Below are 16,557 nucleotides of genomic sequence, written 5' to 3'. Positions count from 1 at the left end.
CCGAGTCTTTGGAGAAGGGCGGCATACAAATCTAATAAACTAAACTAACTAAACTAAACTTCCTTCCTTCTTTTGTTTCTGCAGGTATGGAACGTGGTCCAAATGAGATGGATGATGGCAACCTTGATGTCTCTAGCACTGTTTTTTCTACATACGCTACTGGTATCCTGCAATACTCAGAGGAGGACTTCAATAAGCTGATAAATTTGACCCACTATAATATTCTGAACAATAAACATATGATTCTTCAGGCTTTACGGACAGCAGTTGAAAGAAAAAAAAAGCAGAACTGCCATTCCTCTTTTTAATTCTTTCCAATGCTTTCTCCATATTTTCTAACCTGGGATGCTTATAGGTTTAATTCATTTGTTCTACTGGCCAGTAATAAACCCATGGGAAACAAGATAGGCATCAGATTTAGAAAAATCAATTTGGATCAGAATTTAGAGCTGTCTGAAATGAAGAAGGGCTTACTTAAATTAATTAAATCCATTTGTTGTGACCAATGCGTTTATTTGACATGTGATATTCCCCTTCCAAAGTGCTTTATCTTTGTTCATTTGCAATAATGAGGAGGAGGTATATTGAGAGATAGTGCTCAGTTATGTATTCAAAACTTGTTTTACAAAATGGAATTAGAATAAAAATAAATAAATCCTAGTCCAGCATATTATAAGCTTTATTGAAGTACAGTCATTAAGTGGCAAAGGATTCTGAATTTCAAGTTTGGAACTCAGTTTATAAATTTGAAGGTGGTTGTATCAAGTGACTTATGTATCAAATGTGTATGTATGCATAAGGTACGCATTACAAATCAAACATAGACTTTAAAAACCGAAATAATGATTTTGCAAGTCTTCACCTGAATCCCAGCTGTGAATTTCTGATATTTCTATTTCTATCCTTGCCTAAGCTAAGCTGGAATAATTATGACACAGGGCTCATTCTGCCCAAAATATCTACCACCAGAAGTTGCATCGTTCATGTTCAATATGTCTCGTATCAGTAATTTGGTGATCAAGTGTTAATATGTCTAAAAACAATAAGTGAATTCCTCTTAAAATAATTCCCACTCCAGCTATATCCTCCCTCACCCAGCAAATCTCTGGGAGAGGAAAACAGTATAAAAAGCAAATTCAAACAGTCCCAGGCTAATTCCTATTCTGTTTTTTTGTTAATTCAAAGTAGCAGTGGCAATACAGATGGCAAGGTAAATATTACAATGGAATTCCCCTTTTCATTTTCTTGCATCTTTTCCACTAATAAAAACAAGCAGAATTTGCAGGTGTGTGTATATTTAGACTTTTATATAAGAATTTTATCTCAAAATTGGTTTCAAAGGTCATATGGCCAAATATATAACATGAAAAGGCCAGGTCAAATATACTTTGAATATACATTTTTTCCCCAATCCATTGTTATAGAATAGAATAGAATTCTTTATTATCCAAGTATGATTGGACACACAAGGAATTTGTCTTTGGTGCATATGCTCTCAGTGGACATAAAATAAAAGATACATTTGTCAAGAATCATGAGGTACAACACTTAATGATTGTCATAGGGGTCAAATAAGCAATCAGGAAACAAACAGTATGAATAAAAATCTTAAGGATACAAGCAAAAAGTTATAGCCATACACTCATAAGTGGGAGGAGATGGGTGATAGGAACAATGAGAAAACTAATAGTAATGCAGTAATGCAGCCTTAATGAATAGTTTGACAGTGTTGAGGGAATTTTTTGTTTAGTAGAGTGATGGCGTTCAGGAAAAAACTGTTATTGTGTCTAGTTGTCTTGGTGTGCACTGCTCTGTAGTGACGATTTGAGGGTAGGAGTTGAAACAGTCTGTGTCCAGGATGTGAGGGGTCAGTAAATATTTTCACTGCCCTCATTTTGACTCATGCAGTATACAGGTGCTGCTTTCCCCAGATGGTGCCCCCCCCCCCACTTTCCATTCCATTGTGCTGTTGCCAATGCTATATTTTCTCGTCCCTTTCTTCTTTCTTTTCCCTTTCCTGCTTAATCCACAATTCTCTTTTGTTGGAATACAATGTTCATGTATTTTGTACCACAATTACAGCAGTAGCCAGTAGGTGGCAGTGTTTATAAATTTGTAGTTATATCTAAGGCAGTGACGGTGGAACTTTTTTCCCTTGGGTGCCGAAAGCATGTGCACACACATACTATCGTGCCTGAGTGAGTGCCCACATCATAATTTAATGCCTGGGGAGGGTGAAAATTGTCTCCCCTGTCCCACTCCGAGGCCCTCTGTAGGCCAGAAACAGCCCATTTTCTAACTTCTGGTGGGCCCGGTAGGCTGGTTTTTCACCCTCCCCAGGCTGCGGAGGCTTCCCTGGAGCCTGGATAGGGCAAAATGCCCTCCCCCATCCTCCCGGAGGCCCTCTGGAACCCAAAAATATCTTGTGACAACTGTAAATCAGCTGGCCAGTGTGCACATGTGTGCTGGACCTGAGCTAGGGCAACGGCTCGTGTGCCAGCAGATATGGCTCTATGTGCTACCTGTGGCACCCGTGCCATAGGTTCGCCATCACTGATCTAAGGTATATTCTATGTCTTTTTCTCTGAATAAAAATAGTTTCCTGCTTCCTTTTTGCAGTTAAGGAGAAATGCACATAGGGACTGTGCACTGTTTGTTCTGTACAGCTATATATAGAATTTCTAACACATCTTACTACTCTACCCATGAAGAAGTTCTATTGTTTATTATTATTATTATTATTATTATTATTATTATTATTATTATTATTATTAATAATAATAATTAGATTTGTATGCCGCCCCACTCCGTAGACTCGGGGCGGCTTACAGCAATGATAAAAACAATATATAATGACAAATCTAATAGTTAGAATCTAAAATAACAACAATACATTTAAAAAGTCTAAAAAACAAGAAACCTCAATATATATATTAGAAAATAACAACAATATACATACAGTCATATCATACACAAAGAACTACATAGGCGGGGGGAGATGTTTCAGTTCCCCCACGCCTGACGACAGAGGTGGGTTTAAAGAAGTTTATGAAAGGCAAGGAGGGTGGGGGCAGTTCTAATCTCTGGAGGGAGCTGATTCCAGAGGGTCGGAGCCACCACAGAGAAGGCTCTTCCTCTGGGCCCGCCAAACGACATTGTTTAGTTGACGTGACCCGGAGGAGACCAACTCTGTGGGACCTAACCAGTTGCTGGGATTCGTGCGGCAGAAGGCGGTCTCGTAGATACCCTGGTCCAATGCCATAAAGGGCTTCTTTTAGCCTCTTTCATTGTGAGGAATGGAGAAACAACAGTTGGATAATCAGTTAATGTACTTCCAGGGATTCTGTGAAGCTCTAGAGCAGTGATTCCCAAACTTTTTTTGGCCATACCATTCCTAAGCATCTCTAAAATCCCGACATATAATTCATAATGACATATAATTGACATATAATTCATAATGACATATGTCATAATCTAAAATCATGACATATAATTCTTATTATTATATTGTATGTCTTATTATGAACTACTCATGTGGAGGAAGCCTAAAAGGCCATTAACTAGATTTAAACAAGGTTCCAATTGCCCCCCATTAAAAATTAAATTGTCCCCCGTGGGGTGAGGACCCTACATTAGGAACCAGGACAGAGAGATGAAGGGGTTAAAAAGTATTGGGTAGAATTCCAGAAGATGCTCTGTTGCTGATATATGAACAGGGGTCCCCCCCCACATTTCTTATGTAGTAATAGTGTGCTCGGACAGCCGATATCTGACACATTTCTCTCTCTCCTGCACCTAAATCTCCCAATATCTTCTTCCATTTCCAAATATTTGGAGAGTACTACCATATGGCATTTAGAAATGATTCACACAGATATGGGCATCACTCAATGACTGAAACATTAAGCAATCGACAGCATTGTGCTACTATTGTTGGAAAAACACAGCCAGGCAGAAGGAAGAATCAAGGAGGGAATCAGCCTTGAATCATTGCACAGCTGCAAGAAATCCAGGAATCCTTATCTATCTGTTCCCAATGGAAGGCAAGCAGTCTAAGATGATTTTTGTATTACAGGCAGAATGCACTAATTAGCTCAAACTGCACACATTTATTTATTTTATTTATTTATTTATTTATTATTTGGATTTGTATGCCGCCCCTCTCCGAAAACTCGGGGCGGCTCACAACAAGTGAAAAGACAATCCAATACATTAATCCAATTAATTAAAATATTATAAATTTAAGAAAAACCCCTATACTAACATACACACACACACAAGCATACCATATATAAATTCAACGTGCCCAGGGGAAGATGTTTAGTTTCCCCATGCCTGACGGCAAAGGTGGGTTTTGAGGAGTTTACGGAAGGCAGGAAGAGTAGGGGCAGTCCTGATCTCCGGGGGGAGTTGGTTCCAGAGAGCCGGTGCCGCCACAGAGAAGGCTCTCCCCCTGGGGCCCGCCAACCGGCATTGTTTAGTTGACGGGACCCGGAGGAGGCCCACTCTGTGGGACCTAATCGGTCGCTGGGATTCATGCGGCAGAAGGCGGTCTCGGAGATATTCTGGTCCAGTGCCATGAAGGGCTTTAAAGGTCATAACCAACACTTTGAATTGTGACCGGAAACTGATCGGCAGCCAATGTGGCTCTGGTTGCTTGCACCTGACATTCACAGAAAACATACTTGTCCCATCCTTGTTATCCTACCCACAATGTCTTCCCACTACCTTTATTCACATTTCAATCTATATAGTAATCATTAAGCATTTTAAGTAAGCAGGGGATGAGAAATATGTGGTGCACATTATAAAGCAACAAGGCAATTATAACTGTTAAGGATTATAGTCCGGCAAGGCTTCTGCTATAATACGTATAATAATTGTTATGCATTGTAAGGCTGTTGTTATTTTTATTTTCTGTACTAGATTATTACAGATTAGTAGAACAGTAATGTTCTCTCTTTTCTGAAAAAAATTGATGAACATGAATGTTTGCAAGCCTGAACTGAAATTTATTATTTATTTTATTTTATTTATTTACTAGGTTTGTATGCCGCCCCTCTCCGCAGATTCGGGGTGAAATGTTACTTTGCTTAGGGGTTGTCAGGTGTGAACAGCCAGAAACAAATGAGTTGAAGCTAACAATTGTATCATGTTCTGGTTATAATACAGGACTCTCTTCAGTCTAGCAGTTAATTTTGGGAACAATTAGATAAGATTCCAAGGAACATGGGGAGAGAATATAGCTCTTTGGCACTTATGCAGTGATTCCAGGCTAACCCCGCGCTTGATTCTTCCTCCCTGCCGGGCTGGGTAATTCCCAACAGGAATGGAAAAATGTAGAGGGCCTTTTTACCTGTTGGTGGGGTAAGGTAAGAGTTGAATGTTTTGAGGAGGTCATGGATTAATTCATAATGTGCCTTTAAGTTGGTGCTGATTCTTCGTGACCACATAGAATGATTTTTTACAGGATCATCTGTCCCCAATCTGACCCTTGAGTTTTCCAATGGTGTATTCACCATAATAATATGAATAAAATCAATTCCCTGTGTGTCTGGTTGTCCTTTTCCTCTCTTTCTTTCTATCTTTCCCAGGATTACAGTGTTCTCTCGATTTTCACGGGGGATGCATTCTGGGACCACCCGCAAAAGTCGAATTTCCGCAAAGTAGAGATGCGGAAGTAAATACGCCATTTTTGGCTATTAACAGTATCACAAGCCTTCCCTTAACACTTTAGCCCTAAATTACCATTTCCTACTTCCTTAACAACCATTTACTCACCATTATTACTGGTACTCAACATTGAATAAGACACTTAGTGATCCTGATATTTATAAACATAATTATTTATTAACAATAATTATTTTTTGTGATAACAACGCTGATTGCCCGAGATTTCGGCCAATCAGCAATGGCAGACGAATGTTTGGTGTATGACATCATCGGGCGGGAAAAATCGTGGTATAGAGAAAAACCCACGAAGTATTTTTTTAATTAATATTTTTTGAAAAACCGTGGTATAGGCTATTCGCGAAGTTCGAACCTGCGAAAATCGAGGGAGCACTGTATATCATTCTTTTAAAAAACAAACAAACAAACCAATCTTATAAGTCGCTGGGAGATATGGGGCAAAAGATAGTCTCGTAGGTAGTCAGGCCCTAAGCCATGTAGGGCTTTATAGTATACAGTAACTTTAACCTCTAGGCCAGTGTTTCCCAACCTTTTTTGAGCCGCGGCACATTATTCATATTTTCAAAATCCTGGGGAACACTGAACGGGGGGATGAGGGAGGCGCGGGGGGGGGCCTAAATAAAAATTTGGACAAAAAAAAATCTCTTCCTCAATTTCACTCTATTTCTCCCTCCCTCTTTCTCTCTCTTCCTTCCTTCCCTTCTTTCTCTCTCTCCATCCCTCTTTCTTTCTTTCTTCCTCTCTTTTTTGCTCACTTTCTCTCTCCCTCCTTCCTTCCCTCTATGTCTTTCTCTCTCCCTTGCTCTCTCTCTCTGTCTCTCTTGCTATCTCTCTTTCATTCTCTCTCTTTCGCTCTCTTTCTGTCTCTCTTGCTATGTCTCTCTTTCTCTCTCTCTCTCTGTCTCTCTTGCTATTTGTCTCTCTCTCTCTCTTGCTATCTCTTTCTCTCTCTCTTGCTATCTCTTTCTTTCTTTTTTCTCTCTCTCTTGCTATGTCTCTCTTTCTCTCTCTCTCTGTCTCCCTCCCTCTTTCCTTTCTATCTCTTCCTCTTTCCTTTCTATCTCTCCCTCCCTCTTTCCTCCCTCCCTCTTTCCTTTCTATCTCTTTTCTTTCTATCTCTCCTCCCTCTTTCCTTTCTATCTCTCCCTCCCTCTTTCCTTTCTATCTTTCTCTCCGTCCCTCAGCGGGGGCAAAGAAGAAGGAAGGCAGGCTGCAGAGGGCACCGAGGACAAGAGTGCTCGCTCGCTCTCTCGCCCTCTGACTTCCCTCCCTCGCTGCTGAAGGGACGAGCGCGGGCACGCTGCAAGAAGGGGTTTTTTGCTTTTTTTCTTCCTTCCCCCGCCTCACGGGAGAGAGTGAGAGAGAGAAAGAGCAGCGCCCTGTCGGTTCCGAGCGCAGCCAGGGAAAGCGGCCTCGAGCCGAGTGCGAACTGCGGGATGCGGCAAAGGACTCCTTGTCAACCAAAAAAGGGTGGGGGTGGCAAAGGCAAAGCCTGGGAGGCGGGGAAGGGAAGAGCGGGAGACCCCCAGACAGAACGGCTGAGGGGAAGGAAAGATGGAAAGAGGGAGGGATTGAGAAGCGAAGCCAGGGAGGGCTGAGAGAAAAGGGGAGCGGCACGCGCGCGAGAGGGGCGGGGCGTGCATTCCCGAAACGGATGGAGAAAGCCCTCTCTTGCAGCGAAAGTGCTCCCAGCCAGGGGGCTGCGAGAGAGGGCTGGGAGCGCTTTTGTCCCGAGGAGCTGAAGCTGCAGCCGCAGCCGCCGCAAGAGAAGTCGCGCCCCAAGGCAGGGGGTGGCGGCGGAGGAGAGGGGGCAGATCGGGCGGGGAGCTTGGCGGCACACCTGCCTGTGTCTCGCGGCACACTAGTGTGCCGTGGCACACCGGTTGGGAAACGCTGCTCTAGGCCACAGGTTCTCCTCCTGTTTCAGCTTGTACCAGGGAAAAGTTATATGGGTTTTTCCTCCCCTGTCAAATCACCCTGGTATACCCAAATATGGGAGGGAGAATACGGCTTCCCGGTAAGGGTATGGCTAGCTGATGAGAGCTAAATAGCTTGAAATAGATCTATACTAGTCTCCCTTCATTTTCATTATAAGCAAAAAATGTTACACATATACATAATTATATGTGTGGCTATAAAAAATTAACTGCCTTGGATGGCCTCTGCAAAAGGTAAGCAGTATTTAGGTGTACCAGGGTGATTCAACAGAAACACACACAAACACACACACACACATATTCATATTCCCTGGGTTCTTAAAAAGATATCTGGCTATTAAAGTCATGAAATAATTTTGTATATATACAAATATCCTCAAATTCAAATAGAACAGTTGGATTTCTGAAAACATTATTACATTTATACTGTTACCAGCAGATGGCATCAGTTGTAAGCAATCAGTCTTTCTTTCTAAATTTTGTGGCTAGAAGGAGAACTAGGACTAGAACTCACAATCTCTAGTTTTCTTACTGATGTCTTTAGCCCTGCAAAACATTAAATAGTTTTAAAAGGTTTTACTAGTTAACAGGTCTCAATTGCAATCCTAAATGCACTGACCACATTGGCCAAACCACGCCAGGTTTGATGTCACTTGATACAGTATGTGCTCAGAGTCTTTTAAAACTTTTTCAGGATAATTGTTTATCCATAAATCACAATTATGAACATCAAAATCTATTTAAAAACTTTAATGCAATTCCCCCCCCCCCTTAGAGGCAGTGTTTTCATTTCAAGAAGAACTATCTCTGGGACCGCCTTCTGCCGCACGAATCCCAGCGACCGGTTAGTTCTCACAGAGTCAGCCTTCTCCGGGTCCCTTCGACGAAACAATGTCATCTGGCAAGACCCAGGGGAAGAGCCTTCTCTGTGGCGGCCCTGATCCTCTGGAATCAACTCCCCCCCCTCAGAGATTAGGATTGCCCCCACCCTCCTTGCCTTTCGCAAACTCCTTAAAACCCACCTCTGCCATCAGGCATGGGGAAATTGATTCCCCTGCGACGTTTCCGTTTTATGTATGGTTTGTCTGAGATGTATGACTGTTTTTTATATTAAGGGGTTTTAAATTGTTTTTAACTATTTTAACAGCTCACAGAATAAATATAAAACAAACATATAGAACAAATCTAATACTGTACATTAAAAAAAGTATGACTAAAAATCCTATGTGATACACAATCATAGAGTACAATCACACCATGCATCACATTTATTAGTCAGAGGGGCAAGGTCTAATTTCCCCAAGCCTGGCGACACAGATGAGTCTTGAGGCTCTTGCGGAAGACGAGGAGGGTGGGGCCAGTATGAATCTCTGGGGGGAACTGATTCCAGAGGGTCGGCACCCCCACAGAAAAGGCTCTTCCCCTAGGCCCCACCAAACAACACTGTCTGGTTGACGGGACCTGGAGAAGGCCAACTCTATGGGACCTAACCAGCCGCAGGGATTTATGCGGCAGAACTAAGCCAAATCCCCACTTTTCCCCACTTTTCATCTTGACAAACTAGTTGTCTAGAAACCCTACAGCAGAGGACCCCAAGACATGAACATTGCCCATGCACGAAAACCTTAATCACTCTCAAAGGTGGTAAAAACCTTCCTTCCCAATCTCTGACTAAGGCAGCTGATCTAGCTGAGCATACGTTAGACCCAGGCAGAGGTTCCACTTACTGGCTGCTACTGGTACGCCTTCTGGGATTGTTGTAGGTGCGTGGACCCGTCAGCATGAGATTTGGCTTCTGTGAATGTGCAGGAAGCAAAATCTTGTGTGAGGACATTCTCGCGTGCGAGATTTTCCCGATTTCTCCCGAAAATTGGCAAAATCCTATGCGCGAGAGCATCTTCGTGTGAGATTTCACTTGCTGAGCATGCACAAAAGTCAAATCTTGTACACGCACACATATGCAAGCATTGGGGGCATGGAGATACGTGCGCATCTCAATTTCCTCCACTGGAATCCCGATCCCAGCCATATTGGCTGCAAACCATTAATGGCTAGACCAATTCTAGAATAAAGCTCATTTGCCTGGAACCCATACTGCTTATTGGACATTAATACAATTGAGAGAGGCTAGAGATATTTCACGAAAATTGTCTCCCACTCCTCTGTTCACAAGGGAATCTAAGTATTGCCCACAAGATCATATGCTGCAACATCTTGCCTGTCAATGACTACTTCAGCTTCAACCGCAATAACACAAGAGCACGCAACAGGTTCAAAGTTAATATCAACCGCTCCAAACTTGACTGTAAAAAATATGACTTTAGCAATCGAGTTGTCGAAGTGTGGAACTCATTACCGGACTCCGTGGTGTCAACCCCCAACATTTTTCCCTTAGACTATCCACGATTGACCTCACCAGGTTCCCAAGAGGTCAGTAAGGGGCGAGCATAAGTGCACTAGTGTGTCTTCCGTACCCTGTCCAATTGCCCCTCCTATATTTTATATATCTTTTCTTCCATTCATATATTTTCCCTCTATTCTTCATTGACGTATTCTATTCTCATATCTTTTCTTCTATCCTTTCCCTGATATTTACTACTACATTTTTTTATTCTCTTTAACTTTCAATTTGTATTGGACAAAATAAATAAATAAAATAAATACCCTATGCCACCATAGGGACTTGAAATTTTGGGCTGAGATAACTTAGAACTATGCTGCCTTCAGACTGACCTAAGTGTAGCACATAAAATTATCTGCTACAATGTCCTTCCTGTAGTGGGTTTTAAAACCCTTTACTACCAGTTCATGTGTGTGTGCAATGCTTCTGTGCATGCACAGAGTGTCCCAGGCAGGTGGACAGAGCGTCCTGTTGCCGGCACTACCGGTTCTAAGAACTGGGCAAAACTGGGAGCAATCCACCATTAAATAGATACAAGCTTAAGATAAACCGCACCAAGCTCAACTGCAGAAAATGCAACTTCAGAAACAGAGTGGTCGGTGCCTGGAATGGACTACCTGACTCTGTGGTTTCTTCCCCAAACCCCACAACCTTAACCTTAGACTGTCTATAATCAACCTCACCCCATTCCAAAGAGGTCTGTAAGGTAATTTCATAAGTACACCAACATGCCTACCATCCCTGTCTTAATATCCCCCTTTATTCGTAACCATCTCATGAATTCATAATCATGTTCATAATTTTATTTGTAATCTTATGTATGCTTCACAAATGAATAAATAAATTAAAAATATTTTAAGAACCAAAATCAACTGGCTAAATAACACCGACTGTCCTTGAATTCTATTTACCGGTTTGGAAGAACTTACGCACTATTTAAAAGATGGATGTTTGTATTTTTTCAGTGACCAAAAATAGAATTTCTTGAGTGAATTTAGGAATATAAAACTGGCAAGATGGAATCTGAGTCCTTTGGGATTGGGTGGCAAAGAAGCCAAATAAATGAATGAATGAATGAATGAATGAATGAATAAATAAATAGATAAATAAATGAATCAATCAAACAAACAAACATAACAAGGCTCTGGGACACAGTAATGACAAGGCAAGATGTGTTATGACATTGCCTTGTAAGCTCTCCTTCGCTTTGATGTGTCATGATATCCCCGTATGTGGGTCAGAGTTTATGTAATGAACACCATTGAAGGTGCTCAAATGTTACAAAAGCACAACGTGCTCCTTTCTTGACGGCAAAAGAAAGACTGGCCAATCCAGATGGCTATTTTTGTTGTTGGTGGTAATTGCCAATTGTTGTCTGAAACAACAAGAGTGGAAGCAGCTCCAGCTTTCTTTCTTTCTTTGTTTTCCTAGCATGGAATAATTAAAGTGCCATTTTTACTTGATCTTTCTGTTTGATTATATTTTATGAAAATATTTCTGGGAATCAAATTATAACTTAATTAATTTCGGCTGAAACCTTTGCTGCTATGAACCACATGTAGACAGGCTTGAGTTTAAACCCTTTAACAATGTTTCAATATAACAAAATGGTTATTTATTTAATAATAAGATTTGTAACTCTTGGCATAATGTTATAATTGGTTATAACATTATTAGTTAGTCGCCCCTCCCCCCACCAATAATTTTGAAGTAAATGGCACCAAATAAATGTGAGGCTTTGTGAGGAACAATTAATTTGGCAAGTATTAGAAATGAAACAAGGTTGTAGAATGCGCCTTAAGCAGCTTATTTAAATGTACAAGTATTCATTTTCTTGAATAAGGAAGAGGTTTGACTGCTTTAACCAGTTTTAAAATAATTGTACTTGTGGAAGAAAGAGGAATCTACAGTTCTAAAATTATCCTAGATAACAAATGTATAAAGATGTGGAAACAGAATTTAAATATCTGGACCCCTTGCAGTCAAGTATCAGGGCTGGAAATAATAGCATTTATCATTTAGATTTATATACTGCTTTATACTGCTTTACAGCCCCCTCTAAGTGGTTTACAGAGAGTAAGCCTAATCCCCACAACAATCTGGGTCTTCATTTTACTGATCTTGGAAGGATGGAAGGCTGAGCCAACCTTGTGCCTACTGAGAGTCGATCTGCCAAATTGTTGGCAGCCAGTGATCAGCAGAAGTAGCTTGCAGTACTGCACTCTAACCACTGTGCTACCGAGGCTCTGTAGATTGAAGAGTGAATCTCTGTAGATTGAAGATACAATTGAAAAAGCATTAGTTGAATTTTGTATGACCCCTAGTGGGAGTGGGATGGAGGTATACGTTACATGGCTCTCCTTGATCTCATGGTGGCTTTCAATACCATTGATCATGGAATTCTTTTGGGTTGTCTCTGGGTTCACCTACTTCTTTTGAGGTCGGTCCTGATCAGATGTGACAGGGAGCTCTTGTGTCCAACACATTGCTCTGCACTATATGGTGCCACAGGGCTGCAGTATTTGCCCTTTCCCTTTTAACCTCTACATGAAGACAATGGATAAGATCATCTGTTACCATGAGATAAGGTACCATCAATATGTATGTATGTATGTATGTATGTATGTATGTATGTATGTATGTATGTATAAATCTATCTATCTATCTATCTATCTATCTATCTATCTATCTATCTATCTATCTATCTATCTATCTATCTATCTATCTATCTATCTATCTACATTTATAGGCCACCATTCTCCATTGGACTCAGGACGGCATACAAGGTAAAAACAATACAAAATTTAAAAAACCCAAATGTGGGGAAAAAAACCTTCTCTCCCCCCCAAGCATATTCTGGTCATCGCCATATTCACTCCTGCAATGTGTTCTAATGGGGCTATCTTTGAATAGTATCTGCAAAATGCAGCCGCGTGAGCAGTCTTGGGCCTTCCAAGAAATGCCCATATCTCACCATCACTCCACAGACTGCATTGACTACCAATCTGTTTCTGGACACAATTCTAAGTGTTGGTTATGATCTATAAAGCCCTACATGGCATAGGACCAGATTATCTCCGAGACCGCCTTCTGCCACACGAATCCCAGCGACTGGTGAGGTCCCACAGAGTTGGTCTCCTTAGGGTCCCGTCGACCAAACAATGTCGGCTGGCAGGACCTAGGGGAAGAACCTTTTCTGTGGGGGCCCCGGCCCTCTGGAATCAGCTGCCCCCAGAGATTCGTACTGCCCCCACCCTCCTTGCCTTCCGAAAAAGTTTAAAAACTTATTTTTGCCACCAGGCCTGGGGTTCTTTAGACCTTCCCCCCTGACCGATGAATGCTTAATTTGACTGCTGAATAAATGATATTGATAGTTTTTAATTAGAATTTTAAGATTGTTTTTTTAAGGTATAATTGGATTGTTATTATTGTTTCCTGTTTTTTTCTTTACATGCGGTGAGCCGCCCCGAGTCCTCGGAGAAGGGCGGCATACAAATCCAATTAAATCTAAATCTATCTGAAAGTTTTTACTGGCGTAGAATGCAGTGGCATACTGAGTTTTGGGTGAATGTCATGTTATGTTAGCTATGTTGGGTTTCAGTTCGCTTTGAGGCTCAATTTAAGCCAATGGTTTTGACCTTTAAAGACCTTTAATGGCATAAGAGCCATTTCATACCTACTTTTTCAGACTATAAAATGTACTGGTGTATAAGAGAGGCAAGTAAGAAAAAAATGTTTTTGCCCTCCCCTACCCCCAGGAACACTCTGCAGGCCTCCCAAACCCTCCGTGTACCCCATTTTTCATAAAAATGCTGGATTCCCTTAGCAACTGAATAGCTGCAGTGATTTGCTTTAACAACCATGGCAAAAAAGTTGTAAAATCGGATGTGACTTACTTAACAAGCATTTTGCTTAGCAATAGAAAGTTTAGTCCCAACTGTAGTTATAAAATGTGTTAAGTATGATTGTTGAATGATTGGTCGATAGTTTTTATTTTAATTGTTTTTAAAATTGTAGTATTAATTGGATTTATATTATTGTTCTGTTTTATATATGCTGTGAGCCGCCCAGGTCCTCGGAGAGGGGTGGCATACAAATCCAATTAAATAAATAAATCAAATAAATAAATCAAAGACTATTTTAGTAGATCCAAACCAAAATTCCATCAGATACTATTTATGGGACATCAAACCCAACTCAGATAGAAATGGCAAGAGTAGCTTAATTAACACACTCAAGATTATGGAGTTTTTTTATCAGCAGAAAACCACAAGCTAATACCTTGTTTGCATTACAGTCAGGCATTGAATCTTTCACTTAGCACAATAAGATGTCCAATAGCATTCAAAGGCTTTCTCTATTTTTTTGTAGCCTTTTATTAGTATCAAAAACATGACATGTCATCCCAATATGTTATTTTCCCCTTTCCCTACTGGTCATGCTTACACAGCCAACCCATTTTATCAAATTGACTCTACCAGAAGTTAGTAATATAGTTTTAAAGTGTGCACATGACATATGACTTATAAGATGAATCACTGCAAACAATTTCATGTGTGTGCAGTTGGTAAAATACCATTCATCCTTGGGAAGGACACAAGGATGCCCACAGAAATGGTCAAAATGCCATGACAGTGGTTAGGATCATGAAATTGATAATAGTCACATGTGCAAAAGAGTGGAGCTTTAGTTACATAGGCACTTTGCAATTTTCTGCCATTTTGACTTTTTGGTCATCCTTCATAGACTCTCCTGGAATAACAGATTATCACAAAGAATAATGGATGTACACTGACCGAGGAGAGATTCAACCTGGAGTTAAGGAGAAACTTTCTGACAGTGAGACCCACCAACCAGTAGAACAGCTTGCCCATGGCGGTTGTGAGAGCTCCAACACTTGAGACTTTCAAGAGGAGGTTGGAAGGCCATATGTCTGAAATGGTGTAGGGACTCCCGCTTGATCAGGGGGTTGGACTATATGACCTACAAGGTCCCTTCCAATACTAGTAGTAATCTAATCCTACATCTGTCATGCTGACCATTTCAGGAGCATGGAAAAAATCCAAAGGTGTTTTTATTTTCAATGTAGCCACTACTGCTTCCAGCTTCTCCCCTTCCACTCTCCTTTCTTTTTAAGAAGAACCAAATCCTTTGTCTAAGTGCACTCAGCCTTATTAAGCACTCAGTCTATTCCCATTGTCCTTCTTGCACCTACCCCAAAGGCTAGAAGGGTACGTACAGTGCTTAAACCCCAAATGCCAATAATGGTCTAATGCAGATAGCTCTCGCTTACTGACTGCCAAGCTGACAATTGCTCAAAGGTATAACAGTGTAAGAAAACTTATCTTTGTAACCAGTCCTCACATTTGTGACTGTTGCAGAATCTTGTGGTCGTGTGATTGCCATTTATGTATGCTTGCAACAACCAGAGTTAACAGACAATGTGGAAGTAAAAAGTGGCTAAGAAATATTTCACTTAATGACTAGTGGAAAGTGAGGTTGGAAGCCCTTTGTGATCACATGATTTTCTGCTTAGTGACTGTAGTGTTTAATTACTGAGTTGCTGGTCCCAATTGTGGTCCCTAAGCAAAGACTATCTGTGAAAGTGCCGTTATTCCCAACTGCACAGTGCACTGGCTTCTCATTGAAAGCTGTTGTCCCTCTGAAGTAGGTCAGGAGATGCTAGAGTCACAATGCTCAGGTTTCCTAAAATGGATAGACCAACCAGCCCCAGGCCCCAGGGGGTTCCTTAAAACAACCCCCTAGCAATAACAAAACAAAATGTAACTACTAGTTCAAGCAAATTGATTAGATAACACCATCAAGAAGATCTAAGCAAAGTCCTACTGATGTCATTCAACATATCAATTGACACTAATAGGACCTTAGAATTGCTGAATTTGAACTGAATTTTGCTCATTTTTCAAAGACCACTTATTCTCAAAAAGGTAATTGTTCTGCAGAATCCCATTAAAAATTTGGAAGCAAATTTTGGAAGCAAATTGCTGTTGACTTTGTCTGAAGACAACGAGAGATCACTAAATTATTAATCGATCTATCTGAGGGAGGTGGGTGATTCAAAAATGAGGAAAAAATAGAGGAATAAAAATAAATTTATATAGCAGACCAGAATAAGGAATTTCAGATAGGCAGCTATATAAGCTGAAATAATACATAAATAAATTGGGGGGTGGGGGACATGATTCATTTGTATTCAGAGTTCTTTCTATCAAATGCTGAAAATCCCAGGATGCACATAGACAGAGATGAGGGAAACCCAGGTTCACGTTCCCCCCAAATCATGGACATAAAAAGATTATCTTAAGTCAATCATTTCCTTCCCTTCTAATTCACCCCATAAGATAGTTGCTGTGACAATAAAAACAAAGCAAGACCACATATTCTAAGATTTTTATTAATATTGATTGTTTCTTCATTGCTTATTTGAGCCCTATGATAATTATTAAGTGTTGTACCACATGATTCTTGACAAATGTATCTTTTTCTTTTATGTAAGCTGAGAGCATC

At 40.8% G+C, this 16,557-nt stretch overlaps 1 protein-coding gene across 1 annotated transcript in view; it reads left to right on the top strand.

The window, feature by feature from the left end:
* LOC139161601 (cytosolic phospholipase A2 epsilon-like) overlaps window positions 1-570 on the top strand; it is a 50,082-nt gene extending 49,512 nt beyond the window's left edge. Inside the window, exon 23 of the mRNA XM_070741005.1 lies at window positions 85-570. Coding sequence (XP_070597106.1) covers window positions 85-308 — 224 coding nt within the window. The 3' untranslated portion in view covers window positions 309-570. The remainder of the gene's footprint in view (window positions 1-84) is intronic.
* Window positions 571-16,557: the final 15,987 nt, after the last annotated feature.

Source organism: Erythrolamprus reginae, chromosome 1 (assembly GCF_031021105.1).
Source record: "Erythrolamprus reginae isolate rEryReg1 chromosome 1, rEryReg1.hap1, whole genome shotgun sequence".
Classification (NCBI taxonomy): domain Eukaryota; kingdom Metazoa; phylum Chordata; class Lepidosauria; order Squamata; family Dipsadidae; genus Erythrolamprus; species Erythrolamprus reginae.
The sequence above is the reverse complement of the archived record's forward strand: the minus strand, read 5'-3'. Positions and strand labels throughout refer to the sequence as shown.